Source organism: Ammospiza nelsoni, chromosome 5 (genome assembly GCF_027579445.1).
Source record: "Ammospiza nelsoni isolate bAmmNel1 chromosome 5, bAmmNel1.pri, whole genome shotgun sequence".
NCBI classification, from domain to species: Eukaryota; Metazoa; Chordata; class Aves; order Passeriformes; family Passerellidae; genus Ammospiza; species Ammospiza nelsoni.
This window is the reverse complement of record NC_080637.1, coordinates 56,298,602-56,319,485: the sequence shown is the minus strand read 5'-3', so window position 1 is coordinate 56,319,485 and position 20,884 is coordinate 56,298,602. Positions and strand designations below refer to the sequence as shown.

The 20,884-nt window shown below is 45.4% G+C and overlaps 1 protein-coding gene across 1 annotated transcript in view; it reads right to left on the bottom strand.

The window, feature by feature from the left end:
* Positions 1-2,480: 2,480 nt before the first annotated feature.
* Positions 2,481-20,884, bottom strand: part of ARHGEF5 (Rho guanine nucleotide exchange factor 5) — a 39,424-nt gene continuing 21,020 nt past the window's right edge. The window contains exons 3-16 of the mRNA XM_059472579.1: positions 17,035-20,569; positions 15,570-15,651; positions 15,137-15,201; positions 14,590-14,849; positions 10,069-10,229; positions 9,093-9,245; positions 8,327-8,456; positions 7,324-7,398; positions 6,432-6,521; positions 5,961-6,115; positions 5,133-5,294; positions 4,687-4,757; positions 4,263-4,367; positions 2,481-4,056 (exon numbers count right to left, since the gene is read on the bottom strand). Of these exons, the coding sequence (XP_059328562.1) occupies positions 3,902-4,056; positions 4,263-4,367; positions 4,687-4,757; positions 5,133-5,294; positions 5,961-6,115; positions 6,432-6,521; positions 7,324-7,398; positions 8,327-8,456; positions 9,093-9,245; positions 10,069-10,229; positions 14,590-14,849; positions 15,137-15,201; positions 15,570-15,651; positions 17,035-20,569 (5,199 nt within the window). The 3' untranslated portion in view covers positions 2,481-3,901. The remainder of the gene's footprint in view (positions 4,057-4,262; positions 4,368-4,686; positions 4,758-5,132; positions 5,295-5,960; positions 6,116-6,431; positions 6,522-7,323; positions 7,399-8,326; positions 8,457-9,092; positions 9,246-10,068; positions 10,230-14,589; positions 14,850-15,136; positions 15,202-15,569; positions 15,652-17,034; positions 20,570-20,884) is intronic.

Here is a 20,884-nt window from a genome sequence, read left to right as displayed (position 1 = left end):
ATTCTGTGATTGTGTTCTTTTCCGGTGGCCTGACAGGAACACATTTTTTTTAGGTGTCCAGCAGCTTCTAGTTCTTCAGCAGCTGGGGGCTGCAAGGAACAAATGGCACTTCCTGACTTTTGAGTGCTATAATTTGTGTCCTTTCAATGCTTAACAATTCTTACTAAAAAGAAGGCTCCTAAGAGACCAGCACCAGGCAGTGCTTGCATGAAGAATGAGACATACGTCCTGATGCACCAAAACACAACATCCTTCATCCTCCTCCTGTTTATTGGCTCATCATCGTGTTGCTGGCACAGCACTGTTCTCCTCCTGACTCAAAATTCCTGTCTTCATTTCAAGGTTTACTTTTGGCTTCTAAAGCCTTGCTTCTGCACATGCTTTCACCTGAATCGTTTCATCAGGTTAAATGAGTGTAAGCTGAAAGATCTGTGCCAACATTTTGGAGCCAGTATAATTGGTTTAACAGTGCACCTGGTTCAGCCATCAGCTACAAGAAGTTGGGACTAAAATGGCATTTAATTTGTTAACAGGATTCAGCTGACAAGACACATCTTGGAGGGTCATGGGATCTCTTCAATATTAGAAAACAATGCAAATACAAAAAAACACTATCTGCTTTAAAAGTTGTTTCTGAGCAAGGTTGTTTATTTACTGAACTCTGGTCCTAATATCACCTTTTTTGTGAAAATAATTACTTAGGAAAATGCTTTCATTTATTTTCCTTGAGGAAGGACCATCACAGATCTCCAGCACTAGAAGTTTTGGGGGTTTTTTTGAGCTATACATATATGTATGTAGATATGTATGTATATATACACACCACATATATTAAACTATATGTATTTTAAACTGCTTTTTATGGAAAATGTCAGCAGTCATAAAATTTGGTTTTCAGACATACACCCTGACTTCTCAGCTTCTCAACAAAACTTTTTAAATGCAGCTCATGCTTGTACTTCATTGCTGTCCTTTTCACAAAAAGAAAATAGTGTAACTGCCCTCTGAGTGTCGTCTTTAATTATTTCTTTTTTTCAGAAATCCTGAATTTGTTTTGTCCAGATACACTTTGTGTCAGTCTCCACAGGTTCCCGGGGAAGATACAGTGCCACCCCTCACAGAATCTTTGTGAGTAGCAGGAAAGTGTTGGGATTTGCATGACATACCCTATGCTTCTGTTTAATACTTATTTTCTGGTAAATCAGGTAATCCATATTAGATAATGTGGGGAGAAATTTTGGCACAATTAAGACTGTCATAGGATACGGTAAGCATTCCATTAACTTGATTCCTGTATTGTGAATGTGCAGTTGGGAGGGATATTGTACTAGTTTGATTAAGTTTGTACAAATCAAAGATATGTCAATCAGTTTCAGTGTAGATTTGTTTATGGATTTTGGTGGCAGGATGGTGCTGGGGCTAAAAGTTTAACTAAATAGTGAGACGTTGAGGCCTGTCTGAAATGTAAGAAATGAAAGTAACCAGGGTATAAGCACTTGTTCTTAGAAGCGAAAGCTGACCTTTAAATGCTCCTCAACATATAAAGGCCTGACATCAGGAAATAAAGGCTGTGACAGGGACAAGTTAACCTTTGATCCAACTAGTTAAAAAGAGTACAGAAGTGCTGTCAGTTATGACAACAGTACCCTTGAAGATTCCTATGTCAAGTGGAATTTTAACAACATATGGACTTAAGCATAGAAACCACTTTGGGAGGCTCTAATGAACAATCTGCCTGCTTGCTTTCCAGAGCAGAGTTTGAAAGAGTAAAGAACCTGAGGTGTTGAACAAGATGACTTCTAATTTAGAATGGGAATATATATGGCTGGCTCCTCCTGGATGAAGCTGAAGTGGATGTGGAATGCCTCGACTGCCTGTGTGAGGTGACCTTACACAGCTGAAGTGATCCCATGGCAGCATTTTATGTCCCACCTGAGACACTGACAATCCTGGGGACTTGGAACTGCATAAATTCATGACAGCTTGGGACAAGCAGGCATTTGGGATATATGAATATTCTGGGTCTTGTGGAGGATTATAACCCTTCTTGTGTGAGTCTGAGGTAGAGCTCTGCTTTGGCTCTTAGCTTGGGAACAGCTACAGTCCTTCTGGGGGAAATGTGTTAGCAGATTGTTGTCTGACCATAGACTAAAAGTTGAATAACTGGGTCCTGTCCTTCTGCTCTAGTGGGCTGAACTCCCATTTTCTTAGTTCATCCCTTCAGCTTACCTTCAGTTATGGATGACTAACACCACTGTGGAAGAGCTGCAGCATCAGCTCTCTAGGGCTGGGGATAACACTGAAGAACCTTAAGGCTGGATAAACCCAGCTTTCATCACTGCCTCTGCTAAAGAGAACTGTTTGTACTTAACAGTCACTTAGAAAGGAAAATTATAGCAAAAAAATACTGCATGTATATTCAGTAAATTGAATTACTTACATTTGAGAGGAAAACCTAAATAACAAGGCAAGCAGAAAGCTTTTTAACTGGAGAAGTGCATGAGTTTATTAGGACTAAAAGCAAGTTTTCTTTTAATCCAGCAACAATTATTGATATAAATAGGCCATAATAAGCTATTCTACATTCAATGTAAATGGGATTTAAAGGCAGAATGTTACAGAGACAGAAAGCTGGAGATACAAAGGTAACTAATTCTTCAAATATATTAAACGCAAGAGGCTACACGTGGTTTTCTTTGGTGTACTGATTCTTAAACTTGATCTTGCATTGACTGAACTGAACACTTGAACACAAAAACAGTATTTTACACTTGAAGGCATATCCTCAAACAGACAGGTTCTGCACAAATGCATGTAAACTGGACTTAAAACCAGAGTCCTTAAAAAGAACAAAGACCCTGGTGCACATTTTGCCTTTATCTACAGTGGCTAAATATCTCAGTGTTCTCCATAAGTGTGCAAAATGGTGCATGCAATACCACATCAGCAATCAGAGTAGGAGCAGCAGTAAAGTGCCACTTCATTGCATGTGCCTAGTTCCTGGTTATTTTGTACAGGGCATTTACCAACACAAAATACAAATCTTTGTCAAAAGTCACTGATCTTCCAAGGGGAGACCGAGTAAAAAAAAGGTCAGTTCAAATGGCTTGGTGGGATGCTTGTTCAGAAGAGAGGTGACCTTTTGGAAGCAGATTTCTCAGCATGATACTTCTTATGTGGGGGAAATCATCATTGTAGCTTCTAAAAACTGCTTAATTCCAATGGATTTTGTAATGCTGTCAAGGACTCTTAACAGCATTTGGGTACAATGCTCTTGTACCCAAATGCTGTTATTTGCCTATCTAAACCCCTGTAGACTTGCATGATCTAAAACATAAATTGCCCTAAATGGAAATTACACTATGGAGGTCAACGCCATGCAGGTATCCAGAGGATATTCAAATGGAATATTCTCTTCAGCTCTGTTGTGCTTTGCACTTAGCACCTTCCTTCTCAGGAACTTGAAGCTCTCAGGCTGCTAATACTAGTGAATTTAGCCTCACAACATGCAGTGAGGTAGGTAAGTTTACCCCCATTTTGCAGATGGCAAAACTGAGGCAGAACTCTGAAGTGACTTTCATAAAGTCCCACAACTTGTCAGTGGCAAAACCAGGAATATGTTTTCAGAAGTCCAGACCCCAGACCTCTGTCTGATTTAAGTCCCTCCCTGCTACCACAAAGCAAGCAATACATGCAACCTTTATCCCTCCTCTTGCTGCTGTAGTTCTGCTGACACAGAGGAAGTTTTTCGTGATTGAATTCCCACTTTCTTTAGCAAAAAGCACCTGGTCCTGTCAAAGTGCTTTGTATTATGCTCTTCACAAAGGCATTTCTTCTGAGGCACGGTAGAAAAGCCATGGTTTCCCCATGGCAGGGAGACTGTACAGGTCCAAACAGAGCCTTATTTCTTGCAGAAGACCTGCTGCTTGGCATTCTTCACCCGTTGCTCCTCCTTCAGGTTCTTCTGCCGCACGTGTTTGCTGGAGATGTTTTCCACGTGTTCCGAGGGGAACCAGCCTCTCTCCCGATCTGAGAGTTTTACTCCTTCTATCCACCCTGTGGTGTGGGGAAAAGCACAACATGAGGCAAAAGTCACATGTTTTTTTCATTGTTTCCCATAAAAAAGCCCCCTGCAAAAAGACCCTAAAAGCAAAGGAGAAGATTCTCTTTCAGCTTCCAAATAAAGCATACTGAAGAAGATGAAGAATCCCTCTGCCCTCTCAATCCTACAGTTTAAGACAGGCACTGCTCATTCTGCTCACCGTCATTGCTGTACTGCATAACCATGATGATATCTGCCTTCTCCAAAGCCAGCTCATCATTTTCCCGAGCCTTGTAAGTCTTTATGCACTGAACTTGTGGTGCATCTGAAGGGGAGGAAAGATCACATTGATATCTCGGAAAGCAACAGTAAACCTGTGGGCATCAGCTTCAGAGGAGGTGGAGAATAAGGAGCTGCCCAAATAAAAAGCCGAGAACTGGAAGGGACATTGCAGGTCTTCATCTAAAATGACACATTAAAACATGTACAATAACTGGCAGCACCCAGCACTGAGGGAAAGCCCATGAGTATGTTCTTTACTACAAAACCCCAAGTATTCTGCTTTGGAATCCTTCTGGGGTACCCACCTAACAGTGCCTGTGAGCCAGCCCACCCCCCTTGCTGTAGCAGCACAGCAGTCTCACCAGGGCATTCCAGGAGGTCCAGTTCTCCCCGCGGAGGTGCCAAAGCAGAGATCCACCTCAGCTTCTCACTGCTGGAAAACAGCACAGAATAGGTATCAGCATTCAGTGTCAGGGACAACAGTCTGGTGACTGAAATGGGGTGAAGTGGAGGGGTGTTTGCTCACACAAAGGGAAGCTGAGAAAGGAGGTGGGAAAAGGCAGAAGTTCCCATTTTTGGAGGCTGATGGTATGACATAATGTGGTAGTCCTGTATGTGCAGCTATGATGAGAGAGGGGCAGGTGTTTCACAAGGAAATAATTATAGCAAGAGGATGCTTTTCAAGACTTCTGCTTAGCAGCTACATTTGGTATTTCAGCATTTGAATAGCTGAGGGACAATCATCAGGCTACCAGGAGGTGTCTGGCCATGGTAACAGGATATACCACAGGTAAACTTGAGCTCTTACTGTGTCTCTGTCCGGAACAAGAACTCCACTCTTTTCCCCTGGTTATTCTGAAGCAGAAAGAGACGGAACAGATTCTTGTTTGCCCCGTGGAGTTTCATCTCGCACTTCTCGCCGCGCACGTACGAGAAAGCAGCGTGGTCAAACACAACGAAACGTCCACCCCTGCAGGTCAACAGGAGGAACAAAACAAGGTGAGAGTTTTAAGGTGATGAGGGTTACATAGTGAGTTACATAGTCTGCAGGAAAGCAAAAAGCTTTTAGTAAGTCTTCATCTGCTTCACACATCCTAAGCAGTGCTCTTGTTAGAAGTCTCAGAAGACCAAAGAAAAGAGAGAAGAGATTTAATGAAAAGGGTAGAAATACTAAGCTCTGTCCTGTCAGATTTTTTTTGGTAGCTTACAGCTTAAAAACAAACCCACCACCCTCAAAACCCCAACACAACTAACCAACAACTCTCTTGACAAACCAGTGATTTGCACATTCACTAGTCCTCATACTGTGCTTTAGGAAGAAATTATTTACCAAGTAAAACTAGAATAAATGGTTATTGTTCAAGTATTTCACATTGTAGAGATGCAAAGGCAGAATCAAAGTGTTTTGCTAGGGACCACAAGATATGTTTTTGTATTACAATATGTAATTAAGCACTGGGACTATCAATTTCCACATACTTTCATGATACTTACATCAAGTTGGGACAGGAGAGTGACTTGACAAAGACTGCCACTTGCTGGCAGGCAGAGGGAAAGGACTCTGTCACCAAAGCACAGACCCCGAAAGAGACAGGTATTTTAGAAGGGGCAGCAAGAATTGTGTTGAAGCACTCACTCCTTGGGCCGAGACAGGAGCAGACAGTCATTGAAAAGGTGCAGGTAGATGGGCCGGGTTGTGACTTTCCATTTTGGACTCAGGTTGTTGAAGTCCAGTGCTGTCAACTCACCACACTTCACAAGTCGCCTCGACTGTGAGATGAGTGGGAATATCTGCAAGACAAAAATAAATATATATGCACAAGAAGAAGGGTCCCTGTGAGTTTTGGATTTGCATTTTTGCCTTTCTCTTGAGGAATTGTGCTTTCAGTTCTCCAGCTGGAGAGGTGTAAGTCATGGCAGGCACCTTCATGAGAAGCCTGATATTAATGATTGGTCAAGGGAAACACTGATGAAGAGGTGGCCTGCAGAGGATGCTCTGGTTCAACAGCTCTGTGCTCTCTCTGAGAGGAGAACAAAAAGTGGTTTTGTGGGGAAAGACAGAAAATACATTAGACTAGAGCAAGGCCCAGGGAATGGGTGAGCTCACCTTACACTCGAATTCAATCTTCTGGCTGAGGTAGATCAGCTCTTCAGTGCTCTTCATGCGCTGGACATTCTCATTGCAATCCTTGATGAGCTGCAGAGGAAAACAGATAAGCAGTGAGGTGGGAGCAGAACTGCATGGTGGGATCAGTACTACTCCCAGGAGCCCCTCGGGTGTCAGCATAAGTGACAATTCCTTAGGCATCCTCCTGCAAAAAAAGTATATATTACAATCAGAGAATACTCTCAGTTAGAAGAGGCACACGAGGATCATTGAGCCCAACTCCTGGCCCTGCACAAACACTCCAATAATCTCACCCTGTGCCTGAGTGCATTGTCCAAATGTTCTTGGAGCTCTGGCAGCCTTGGGGCTGTGACCATTCCCTGGGGACCCTGTTCAGTGCCCCATGACTCTGTGGGGGAGGAACTTTTGCCTGATATCCAACCTAACCCTCCCCTGACACAGCTCCAGCCATTCCCTTGGGTCCTGTCCTTGGTCACACAGAGCAGAGATCAGGGCCTGCCTCTCCTCTTCCCCTTATGACGAAGCTGCAGAACTGCTGTGAGATCTGGTCTCAGTCTCCTCCAGCTGAACAGACATCAGCCACTCCTTTTGTTTTCACCTCCAAGCCCTTCACCATCCTGGTGGCTCTCCTTTGGAAAGTCAAATCATCACTAGACAGAACAATCCACCTTATGAAGCTGTACAAATTTTAGATAACGATTTGTCCTAGAGAACTTTAAACCTTGACTCTATAATAAACAGGATAAGAGGAAGGGATGCAACAGAGTAATGCTGTGGGGTTTTTTAAAGCAAGATTTTCTTGCAGGGACAAGGGTGGGAGTTGATTAATTAGAGACAAAGGTAAGGCTGCAGAAAGGGTAGGCACTTTTACCTTTTCAAGTGCATCATAGGCCTGCGTTGCTTGCACTTCCTCCACAGACCCAGGCTGAGTTCTTTTCAGGATATTCTGTGTGAGAAAAGATGATTTTCACGATGCAAACAGGGAAAGGTGGACATTACCACCACTGAAGAGTACAATAAAAAGTAAAGCAGAAGTAGCTGATGACATGTGGAGACAAGAAAGCCAAAAAATTGAGATGCAGAATGTCACTGTTAAGTCATACTGACCAGTAATTCCTGTAAATCTATATTGTATTAATTATCACATAGAAGTTATATGGCATAGGAAGCAACCACTAGCTAAACCACAAATGGATGTATGAACAGAATAGACTTGTTGTTTTCTCCTGGTAAAAAGAAGCTCAAATAATCAAAAAGAAGAAATTCATAGAAAGAACTCAAAATTAATTCTTTAGGGACTGGCTGGTTCCCTGTCTGGATGGCTCTTTATTAGTCAAAATTGCAGGCAAAGCATAGATGCAGACTGCCTTCCAGAGGGCAGCCAAGGAAACCTTGCTTTGTTTTCCTAGCAGAAAGCCAGAAAGTTCAATGAAATGAAAATCAGCATTTTCTGAGAAGACTCCATTAATTCTTTCTTGGGGTACAATTAAAGTAGCGTCACAACAAAGCCCTAAATGATTCACAAATAGCAATGCCTCACACAGTGCCACATCCATCATTTCCTGAACACCTCCAGGGATGAGGACTGCATCATGTCCCCAGACAGCCCCCAACCCAACACTTCCAAACTCATTCTGGGAAGAAATTCCTCCTGATGTCCAACCTGAACCTTCCCTAATACAGCTTGAGGCCTTTTCCTCTTACCCTGTCACTTGTTGCCTGGGAGCAGAGCCTAACCTCCTGGGACTATCCTGTCAGGGAGTTGTGCAGAGACACAAGGTCCCCCCTGAGCCTCCTTTTCTCCAACTCCCTCAGCTGCTTCCAAACACAGCTTGAGGGAAACTTGAGGGAAGGCAGAGAATCACCACAGTTACCTGTAGGAGGAGTTTGAGTCGAGTGATGCGCTGGAAGGGCAGGATGAGGAAGGATTTAAGCGAGAGGCGCTGGCACACTGGATCGCTTTCCAGTCTCTCCAGGACTTGCTGGAACCCTGCATTTCCATTTCTGTGGGAGCGGCAAAGAAAAAAAAAGACATCCAGGCATCAGAGTAAATAAATAACCTTCCTAGTATCAGATTTCAGGGAATGCTGGAGTACTCCCAACAGTCAGGTTTTGTCCCTGGGGCAAGAAATGTCAAGAAACTTCACCACTCTGCTGCTGAAGAGCAACTATGGGTTTCTAACAGCTAGAGGATGACAGTACAGCTGTTATTATCTCTATCCTCTTTCCACAGCTCTCTGGAGTAAAAGCCAGAAGTAACATCTACATTTCAACTCCCCCTATCAGCGGTGCTGCTTTCATGGGGACAGTGGTAGTTTGCACTCTGGTTCTCAGTGATCAAGACTGAAAACCATAATCCAGGATGGTCATTTTTGCTCTCTTCAGTAGAGGGCAGACAGAGAACAGCCTGCAACAAGATCAGATATTACACGTTATTTTTCCCTCCAATGATATGGGAGAGAAGCCTGCAGGAGCTCTGTCCTGCTGTCCCAAATGCCATTGAACTGAGGAAGGTTCTTCTGGGGGGTGTAGCAAGAGCACTGCTCAACAGCCTTTTCCTGCAGTATTGCCCATCATTTGAAAGAGCAGGAAGCTATTCATGGAAGAGGGAGAAGGGTGCAGCAAATGAGAAAAACTTACAGTAATCTCTGGAAGGTTTGCTCCTGATATGTCTGGTTTGTCACATATGGCAGATACACCCGGCGGAAGTCGGGGGCATGCTTCAGAGCCACGTCACACACACGGAAGGTGAACATGTCCTCTTCAAATTTCTCCTCCAAGTCAAAGAGGAAACTGCAGCACATGCATGTGGTGCCAAGAAATGAGAGGGAAATATCAGTATCGTTTAGTCTTCTAAAACCCTGACAGCCCACACAAGCACAAAACGGCTCTTTAGGTCTAGGGAGAGTGTAATGTCTGGATAATGACAATATAGGCTTTGTATGAGCAAAGAAAAAGCAGAGGCAAAAGACCTCTATTCTTGAGAGGTCATGCTTCTACAGGCATAGTCAGGAAACAGCTGAAAACTAAGACCTTACCAGAACAATCTTGCGAATAGAAATAGAAAAGGTAGCAGCAAACCTTACCAGCTTAGTAATTTATGTAGTCAAGCCTTGCAGGAGGAAAAGCAAAACAGAATCCTACAACATACAGAATTCCTGGCATGTGGGGTCATGTCCACATTTCATGAATTACGCTCTATTGATTCACATTAGTTTCTGTCAGGTGATGATTGTAACTTACTGTTTTTCATTTTTTACCCCACTTTTCATCAGGGCTCATGCAGCTGCCCCTTTTGTCTTGTATTGGGCAGGAGCTGGTTTGGGTTGAAGTCTAGTTAGTCAAGTTCAATTGTAGTTGAAAGCAGTAGCACAAGGCTACATTACCATTGTGATCCCCTGCAGTGAGCTCTGTGCACAACTAAGCCGTAATATCTGGGATTTAACACCAGAATTCACACTGCCTTGTCACATAAAAAGGTGAATATTCCTTTCCAGGCAGTGTTGGTGTGTCATCACTAGGTGCTGTATCTGTACTGAACAGTGCAGAAGAGGAGTGAGAAATGTTCCTGATGGAAGCACCATGTTAGACCTGGAAGCAAAGGGCCACGTCTCACCTGGCACTGACATCACGCACATCGGAGAGGCGGGAGAAGAGCCACTGACGCTCCTGGTTGGTGAGCATCGCCTGGAGCTCTGCTGAGCGCTGAAAGTGATCCACTGCCACGTTCAAACTGCGCAGGTAGGAAGCCTCAGATATTATCAGCTCAAACTTGGCCTTGGGAGAGAAAACAAGGGAGCACAACATCAGTACACTGTGCAAGTCTGTGAGGAATCTTACAGAGAGGAAACGAGGCAAAGCAGGAAAACCTCCCAGCACATCTTGCAAGGAGCGTGTAATTACAGAAGAGAGGCTTTAGAAAGGAAGGGCAAGCATGCACTTACAGACTTTCTTTAAGAAACAGACTTGTGTTATGACTTAAAAATACTTGGTCTCATTTTACTTTTTATTTCCCCTCAACACCACTTTCATAAGCTCCCATAAAGTCCAGCATCCGTACCACACACCTTTTCCCATACTGTTGTTTTCACCTCTTTCTCTGAGTCCTCCTGTCCACTTCTCAGATCCTCTCATTTTCTTTACCCAGTTTCTCTGGCCCAGTGAACCCCCCAATTATGATTCATCTGCAAGATGGATCACTACCTCTAGCATCAAGAAGAAAAGAAGGGTAATCGTAGTAGGTGATTACCTCCTGAAGGGAACTGAGGGCCCCGTATGTCGACCAGACCCATCCCACAGGGAAGTCTGTTGCCTCCCTGGGGCCCGGGTACAAAATATCACTGAGACACTTCCTGGGCTGATTCAGCCCTCTGATTATTACCCACTGCTGATACTCCAGGCTGGCAGTGATGAGATTGAGAAGAGGAGTGCCAAGGCAATTAGAAAGGACTTCAGAGTACTGGGTCAGGTAGTTGATAGGGCAGGAGCACAGGTAGTGTTCTGCTCAGTCCCTTTGGTGGTGGAGGAAAATGATGAAAGAAACAGAAGAATCCGCATCATCAACAAGTGGCTTAAGGGTTGGTGTCATCGGCAAAATTTTGGGTTCTTTGATCATGGGGAAACTTTTACAGCATCTTCTCTGCTGGAACCAGATGGGGTACACCTCTCTGTTAAGGGCAAAAGGGTTTTAGCTCATGAAGTGGCAAACCTCATTGAGAGAGCTTTAAACTAGGTTTGAAGGGGGAAGGGGAACCAGCTGAGCTATCTGGAAACAGGCCCAAGAATTGCAAGGCTGAGTTAGAGGTGAAGTCAGTAGCCCAGATGAGATGCATGTATACCAATGCACGCAGCTTGGGCAACAAACAAGAAGAGCTGGAGGCCATGGTGCAACTGCAGAGCTATGATGTAGTTGCCATCACGGAAACATGGTGGGACGACTCACATAACTGGAGTACTGCACTGGATGGATACAAGCTCTTCAGGAGAGACAGGAAAGGAAGAAGAGGTGGAGGGGTGGCCCTTATATTAAGCAAACTTTTGATGCCATCGAAATTGAAACTAAGGAAGAGGGAGTTGAATGTCTATGGGTAAGAATAAAGGGGAAGGCCAACAAGGCCGACACCATACTGGGAGTCTGTTATCGTCCACCCGAGCAGGAAGAAGAGGTAGATCACTTATTCTATAAGCAGCTAGGTAATGTTTCAAGATCATCACCCCTTGTTCTTGTGGGTGACTTCAACCTACCAGACATCTGCTGGGAACTTAATACAGCAATAAAGAGGCAGTCCAGGAAATTCTTAGAATGTATGGAGGACAACTTTTTGTTGCAGCTGGTGGGTGAACCCACCAGGGGAGGGACTATGTTAGATCTGCTGTTTGCAAACAGAGATGGGCTGGTGGGAGATGTGGTGGTTGGAGGTCGCTTGGGGCAGAGTGATCACGAATAGAGTTCTCAATATTTGGTGAAGTCAGGAAGAGCACCAGTAAAACTCTTGCATTGGACTTCTGGAGGGCAGACTTTGGCCTGTTTAGGAGACTTATTCAGAGCATCCCTTGGGAAGCAGTCCTAAAAAACAAAGGAGTTCAGGAAGGGTGGGCATACCTCAAAACAGAGATCTTGAGGGCACAGGAACAGACCATCCCTGTGTGCCAAAAGATCAGTCAATGGGGTAAATGTCCAGCCTGGCTGGGCAAGGAGATTTTGGAGGAACTTAAGAATAAAAAGAGGATGTATCAGCGTTGGAAGAAGGGTCAGGTCTCTAAGGAAGTATTCAAGAAGGCTGCTAGAGCACGCAGAAAAAAATTAGGGAGGCCAAAGCTCAGTTTGAACTCAGAATGGCAACTTCTGTAAAGGATAATAAAAAATGTTTTTACAAATATATTAATGGTAGAAGGAAAGGTAAGACCAGCCTTTGTTGTTTATTGGACAAAGGAGGGAACTTAGTATCTGAAGATGAGGAAAAGGCAGAAGTGCTTAATGCCTATTTTGCCTCAGTTTTTAGTGGGAAGATGACTCGCCCTCAAGACACCTGCCCGCCTGGACTGGTTGATGGTGACAGGGAGCAGAATGGTTCCCCCATTATCCAAGAGGAGGCAGTCATAGAACTACCGAAATGCTTGGATATTCATAAATCTATGGGACCAGACAGGATCCACCCCAGGGTAATGAGAGAGCTGGCAAACGAGCTTGCAAAGCCACTCTCCATCATTTACCAACAGTCATGGCTCACTGGTGAGGTTCCAGATGACTGGAAGCAGGCCAATGCGATACCCATTCACAAAAAGGGTGCAAAGGAGGATCCTGGTAATTATAGACCAGTCAGCCTGACCTCAGTACCTGGCAAAATAATGGAACAGTTTATATTAAGCACCATCACACAAAATTTACAAGATGGCCAGGGTATCAGACCCAGCCAGCACGGATTTAGGAGGGGTAGGTCATGTTTGACCAACCTGGTCACCTTTTATGACCAGGTAACCCGCCTAGTGGATGCAGGGAAGGCTGTAGATGTTGTTTACTTGGATTTCAGCAAGGCCTTTGACACTGTCTCCCATAGCTTACTCCTAGACAAACTCGCAGGCCGTGGTCTGGACAGGAATACCCTTTGCTGGGTTCAGAACTGGCTGGATGGCCGGGCCCAGAGAGTGGTGGTGAATGGTGCTGCATCCAGCTGGCGACCAGTCACCAGTGGTGTCCCTCAGGGGTCTGTGCTGGGGCCAGTTCTGTTTAATATTTTTATTGATGATATGGATGAGGGTTTAGAGTCCTTTATTAGCAAATTTGCAGATGACACTAAGCTGGGAACGTGTGTTGATCTGTTAGAGGGACAGAGGGCTTTGCAGAGGGACTTGGAACGGTTGGATGGATGGGCAGAATCTAATGGGATGAAGTTCAATAAGTCCAAGTGCCGAGTCCTGCACTTTGGCCACAATAACCCCCTGCAACGATATAAGCTAGGAACGGTGTGGCTGGACAGTGCTCAGGTGGAAAGGGACCTGGGGGTGCTGGTTGACAGTCGGCTGAACATGAGCCAGCAGTGTGCCCAGGTGGCCAAGAAGGCCAATGGCATCCTATCCAGTATCAGGGATAATGTGGCCAGCAGGAGCAGGGAGGTCATTCTTCCCCTGTACTCAGCACTGGTGAGGCCTCACCTGGAGTATTGCATCCAGTTCTGGGCCCCTCACTTCAGGAGGGACGTTGAGATGCTTGAGCGAGTCCAAAGGAGAGCAACGAGGCTGGTGAGGGGCTTGGAACACAAGCCATATGAAGAACGACTGAGGGAACTGGGGTTGTTCAGCCTGGAGAAAAGGAGACTCAGGGGTGACCTTATCACTCTCTTCAACTTTCTGAAGGGTGGCTGTGGTGAGCTGGGGATTGGTCTCTTTCTCCAGGCAACAACAGACAGAACAAGAGGACACAGTCTCAAGCTGCGCCAAGGGAGATACAGGCTAGAATTAAGGAGGAAGTATTTTACAGAAAGAGTGGTCGAATACTGGAATCATCTACCAAGGGAGGTGGTAGAGTCACCATCCCTCGAAGAGTTTAAAAAAAAGACTGGATGTGGCACTTGGTGCCATGATCTAGTTGAGGTGTTAGAACATGGGTTGGACTCGATGATCTTAAAGGTCTCTTCCAGCCTAGAATTTCTGTGATTCTGTGATTCTGTGATTGTGCTGAATCCATACATCTCCCAGTCTCCTCTCAGCCCTGCAGCTCACACAGGTCAATTTGCTAAACTCATATTCTACTACAGAAAATAGAATTTACTGTGGTTTTATTAGCATTTCTCACAAGCTTACGTATGGGAGAATGCTGCAAGTCTTCTACTTTTACACACCCTTTTTCATTGAGCATACTCAAAACTCCTTATCATGTTCCCACTTTTCCCCATGTCTGTTTACTTGGAGTTATTTATACAGTGCAGAGTCTGTCCTTCAGTGCTGCTTTTCTCTAAAATTCAGCACTTCAGCATTGCTCTGCTTCATACCCCATGCTGCTTCCAGGAGTAGAAGTGACCTCTGCCTCAACTACCTGCATTCCCACAGCACAGATTTTGCTCTCTGCTTTAACCCTCCTTCCAGAGACTCTTTCTTGACTACAAGACCACCCATTTACTTTGCCACATCTGCCCCATACCTCTTGCAGCCTCTGCTCCTCACGGGACATGCTGAGCAGTATTCTGCTGCCCCGTACCATGGGGATGTCCTGCCAGAGGGATGCATTAGAGGAGACTGACAGACGTTGCAAATATGAGTCCTGGGGAGACAGCACTTTCCTCCGTAGCCTCGGGGAACTTGGTAAACTTGACTCTATATCCTCTGGATAATCCACTCTCTTCTGGCTTTGGATGGCCTTGTTCAGAGCCACATCACTGTACTCCTGATACAGTAATCTTGCTGTGGAGAAAACCACATACATTTATCTTTTCTGTAGTAGCAACTCACCCTCTGCTTTCAACCTGGAGAAAACTCTACCCCAGACTGGGACAGCCAAATTCAGGCAAAACTCCTCAGCTGGCTGAGCGTACTGCAGGATTCCAGAGTGTACTGCCTTCCCTGCTCTCTATCACTACATCCTCACAACCACCACGTGGCAGAAGTCCCTCTCCTTTGTGCTCACTGCAAGGGTGAAAGATGCTGGTGGAGAGGGGACTGCCACAGCACCCCAGGCAGGAGGTACTTACAGGAGTTGATCAGTTTGGAGTGCCGACGCTTGAAGTTCTCTGTTGTGTCTGCAGACTTCTTCTCTCTGCCATGGAATAAAGATTTCAAAACACAGAGTGAACAAAGGGCACAGCACCAGAGAAGGCTTATCCAAACCTTAGAAACTGCTCTGTCACAACAGGGACCTCTTATTTTCCAACAAGCTCAAGCTCCACAAGCTTTACTTGACACAAAGGGAAAAGTCTGGCTTAATGGAAAGGCTGTCCTGAAGGCACAGAAATACCTCTGTTGCAGTAGGGTTCTCTTCAAGAGAGCATAGACTAAAACACAGGCCTATGGCATTTAATTAAAGTTTTCCACTCCTTATCATCATCTTTGGTAACTCAAAAACAACGGAGATTTCTGTGCTTCACAGGGATTGGGGCAAATTCTAAGGATCTTTGAGAGACTCACCGCATTATAACTGTTTCTGAGATGACTGGTGGTTCCCTGTGTGCCTTGTGAGCTTCCTCCTCTGAAGGAACAGAAGAAACCTCTGCATATAAGACAATTGGAAAGTAAACACATCAGTCAATTTTTAGACTTAATCTACAATCCAAATGACACACAGATACCACTTACCTATGCCCCACCTAAGTGGCAGTGTTGAATTGGAGTACAGGTGCCTTTGTGGCATTTATTTCTGGGTCAGAAACATTCTAGTTTTAATAATTCTTGACATTACTTACACTTTACATCTGTTAGCCACATTTACTTTTCACACAAAGAAAAAGGCTGATATTTTAGGCAGCAACAGTAACTCTAAGAGCTTCCCTCTCCAGTTAGGCAAGTAAAGACATTGCCTGTGTGCCTTGTTTGGTGCTGTCCTAACACTTTCAGCTACTAGGGCCAGGCATCAGATCAGTGGAGCCAAAGTGTAAAAATGGAGATGTCCTTTCGATTTGTGAGAGATTTAATCAAATAAGGTGTGAAGAAATTCTAAATCTCAAATAACTGGAAGCAGAAAAAGGAAGAAAGTCCAAAGACTGAGCTGCAGTTATGGATAAGGGGAAAGACAGTACTATTGCCTTGAATATTTTAAAATTTGGAATCAAGAAATTACAGGTCAAACATACTAACAAATCTTGAGATTCAAGTTCTTCCAAACCTTTTACACCCTTCCATACCCCTCTCCTTTTCCCTTGTGCCAAAAATACAGCATGTTTCAGAGCTTCAAAAATAGACTAAAGCAAGAGCTAAAAAGAAGTAATTATTTAAAGTTCACGTAAGGTATAGTAAAGAACATATATACATCCTGATAGCAAGTACTGCTGAATGAGCTGTATTACAGAAGATGCATGTTTTCCACTTGTGACATCAGTGATTTGACTTCTGTGCAAGCTGAGACCTTGGGTTTGACAAACTTCCCTTCTTATCTGTACTCTTAAATCTTGCGCTCATGAGAATATAATCTTTTTTAAAAGGTCAAGTGGGAACCTAAAAGTGCCAGTTGCAAAATAAGGGGAGGCAGCAAATAAACAACTGATAAGAGATATGGGCTACTGAGGGTGTGTGCATGGCTCTTCTTTACTGCCTCAGGGATCCATGAAATAAGTTTATTGTAGCAGGAATTAGTGTGGCATGGGGAGACTGAGCCCCAGAGTGCATCCCTCAAGGATGCATCACTCAAGGGAACAAACAGGATACAGAGGACAGCAGAGAGGAAAGAGGGGACAGCTGGAAAGGGAAGCTTGGGGCAGGATAGGAGACGGCTGTAAGGCTGGAGCAAGGAATATCACTTGAAAGGCACAAGAGCCATGCTAAGGTCTCTACTCTCATGCCTCTCCATCATATTATTTATTTAATTTAATCCTATGTCTTGATAACTGTTCTAAGTTGGAGGGGGGAAGAAGGAAGGGAAATGGAAGAGAGGACTCACGCTGCAAGATGTCTGGTGGTACTGACATCCTCTTCAGGCCCTGACGGTGCCAGTCCTTGGTTTTTACTCGGCTTTTTATTGGACTTTCTTGATTGCCTGCTGGGTCCTGCATAGCTACCCCGATAGTTTTTTTGTCTGGCCAACTTGATGATTTTTCCAAGGTTGCATGTTTGGCCTTTTCTTCCTTTGGCTGGTGTTCTCCTTCTTCCAGCCTTTGCCCGACTCTCCTCTCACCTTCTGTTTTCTCTGTGACTGCCAGTGGAGCCTGGATGTTCTTTGTGTCCCCACCAAAGCTACCTGTGGGCTGCTGCCATCGCAGCTCCTTGTCGTGGCAGGTTGTTCTGGTGGTCAGCAGTGATGGAGGGCTGAGCCGGAGGAAGTGAATAGGATTGGTGAATGCAAGCATTGGAAGGAGCTGTGCAGACTCTCTGCTTTTGGAGTCTGGGGATGTTATCAGGCCTTCCAATGAGGGCCAAGAAGGGTGGTCAGGTGAGGATTTTCCACTCTCTATATCCATGTCGTGATCTGCTGTTTCAGGGCTGGTGTCAGAGCAGCCAACCAACATTTCGTTTCCAAGAGCCAAAAAACTTTTGGTCAGCAAACTGACCCCTGAGTCATTAGAAGTCTCTGTATCATGGGGACCTGAGTCACCAAGATCCCACACTCCACTCACTGGAACAAGGTCATCTCTCTCTGCTAGACTTTCTCCATCGGAAGCAGAGGCCACAGAGTTGGTATCAAATGCAGAGGAGGCAGTCCGGAGGTGACAGCTTGGAGCAGGGTGAATGACTCCCAGCTTACCATCATCCATCCCACAGCTGAGGGGGGGCCTGGAGTGCAGTCCAGGAGCCAGCAGCTGGTGACCTTCAGGGACTGGAGGTGAAACAAGGTGATTTGCGTGGAGTGCAGGGGCCTGAGCTTGACTGGGCCTTTGGATATGGGAAGGAGGATGAGGAAGCTGTTTGGCATCAGGCTCAAACCCCAGAGGTAGGCTTGAGTGGGACACAGGGGACAGAAGTTGTCCTTGCTGGTTCACAGCAAGGACCAAATCTTCTTTGGAGGGCCAAGTTAGGGTGCTCAGGACACTGGAAATTCTGGATCCAGGCTCTTTTTGGTATAAACTGCAGTCAGGCTCATCAAATAAAGGCACTTGTGCTTTACGATCCACATCTGCTGCCATTTCTTTTCCTTGTATAATGGCACTTTTTTGGGGAGAGATTTGCTGAATTGTCTCTGGGTGGTTCAGGGGAGTGGAAGTCCTTCCTGGTGTTTGGGATACTTCCAGAGGTCCTGCAATACAAGCCACAGACCTCCTATCTCCAGGAATGCCCTCTTGTAGAGGAAGGGAGCTAGTGTACATGACAGAGAAAGAAGATGGGCCACTAAGGTCCTCATGATAGCTTTCCTCAGAAGTAAGGAGTTCATGGGAAGTCTTGGCCTCCCTTGCACCTGTCCTTACAACAGCAGTTTCTGCTGGCGTTGGGTTCCACTCTTGTGCGGAAGCAGCTTGTTTGGGTGGTTTCCCTGCAGAGTCTGGCAGCTTGTTCAGGCTGGTGCCAGGACAGTGCTCAAAGGTCACAGAGGCTATTCTGCCACCATCCTGCTCTGGAACAAATGGTGACACTGCTGAGGTGATCTCTGAGGGGGAAGCTGCAATGAAGTCCCAAAACTCAGCTTTTCCTGTTATAGGATGAAGATCTGTGTGATCAGGTGGCTCCAAGTTACTGATACCAGATGAAGGGTGTGCTGGAACAAGAGCCTCTGGGTTCTCTGTGCTAAAAGGTGCTATCAGCCCTCCACAGAGTGATGCATGTCTTTTATCAAACCTCTGGACAGCTTTTCCATGATCATCACTGTGCTCATTCTCCCTGCCCAGTTGTGTCTTATCATCCCAGTAAGCTTCTCCAATATCCTGACCACCGATGGAAAAGCGGCCAGAGTCCTCCAGATCTTCTGCTTGGTCAGAAACATGGCACATGTATGGCATTTCCCCCCCTGGGTTCTGGTTTTTTGAGGACAGAGGGCTGACAGCAGGTGGCTGACATCCAGAACCTGCTTCTGTGACATGAGCTTTCAGCAGCACGTCCTCACCAGGATGCTGATCCACAGAGACCGGTTCCCCAGGAAGAAATACTGATACTGTTTGCTCAGACAAGGAAGCATACTCCAAACCACACACATCCACATTATGCCTGGGAACAGAAGGTATCTCTGACCCAAAAGCTGATGATAAAGCCTCTAGTTTCAGCTCTTCCCCCAGTCTGAGCTCTTCCCTTGGCAGTTGTTCCTGCTCATTTTGTTCCTTGTTTTTCTGATCTTTGAGTTCCAAAGGTTTGCCTTCTTCCAGCAAATTCTGCTCTTTGCACTCTTCCTCCTCCTCTTCTTGTTGAAGTCCAGACACTGCCTCCTCCCAAGCTGGCTCCTTATGCCGTGAAGCATTCACTTCCTCTGTCCTTTTAGAAGTACTCTTTCCTTGGAAAGCACTCTTTGCTGAAGGGGCAGGTCTGCCCTCCATTTTTCTGTGATCATCTTCTAGATGAAGGCATTTGGAAGCAGATGAGTTCTTTTTAGGAACCATTCCCTGGTCTTTGACCATCATGGTATTCCCTGTTTCACCAGATGAGTTGTTTCCTTCTGCTTGTAGTGAACTCATTTGGCTGTCACATATTAAGGTGGAAGTGAACTGATGGAAAGAGGAAGATTCTGTATTCTTTTCCAAACCCTGGAGTGCTCTTAAGCTTTCCTGAACATCTTCAGAAGTGTAAGGTTTAGCTGTGTCTTCTACGGCTCCCTCTGAGGTAGGCTGCTCATCAGGTGCTGGTGCCAACGTTTTGGTGCTTTGCTCCTGCTCTGCACCAGCATCAACCTTCTGCAAAGAGTCCTTCAAGATGTTACCCAGAAAGGGTTCAGCCTTATAATGTCCTTCTGAAACAGTTTTACACACCAAAAAGCACTTAGGTGTGTCCCTCTGAGAGGCAATGGCATCAGCCAAAGGGGATTTTGTTTCCTGGGCCTGAGGGTCTAAGCCATGCAAAGCCAGTTCTGCTTGGCACTGAGGAAACTCAGTGCTGAGCTTCACAGCCTGCAGGACTGGGCTGCCAGGGGCTGGCTCATCCGGGACTCTGCTGTGAGAGGAAGGGCCCTGGTTGCTTTCCAGGTCAACCAGTTCCAATTGCCTAAGTTTCAGAGAATAATCCAGTCCACCCTCCTCTAAAAGCATTTCTCCTTCCAGTTCTGAGAGTCCCTTTTGAGGCTCTGTATCCCTTTGGCCTTGTTCCAGTCCTGCCGGCACTTTCTGCATAGAGTCAGAAGGTCTGCCCAGCATCTCTGTTGCTTTCCCTGGAGCAGCAAGGCAGTCCTTGGGTGTGCTGAGCTCTGGTACCTTTGCAGAGTTAGATGGGCTGGTGTTCATTTCGGCTTCTATATGAGTGGCATGATACTCTCCTGCCATGGCTTCCCCAGTGATGCTGCTGGCTCCTGGGGGAGTGGTACCTCTCTCACTGGTTTCTTCAGACTCCATTAGTGACACATCCTGCTGAAGAAAAATTAATTTTTCTGTTACTACTTCACAATGATACATGGATCTAATTCACTGCTTCTACTGCAGCTGATAAAAACCAAAACACACACCACATACCTAGTGGGTGATAAGAGCTGGGAAACAAACACAAAGACTGAGAATAGGCAAAACCACATGTAAGCTTGAAGATGAGAGTAATACCAAAATAACCCCACTGGTGTCTTTTTAGTTTGACATGCAAATGCAGAAAGTGACTTTGTTCGAAGAGCAGAGATGCTGAGCTCTATGCAATAGCCACAGGGCAACTTATGGAAAGTGGTGGCCATGGCT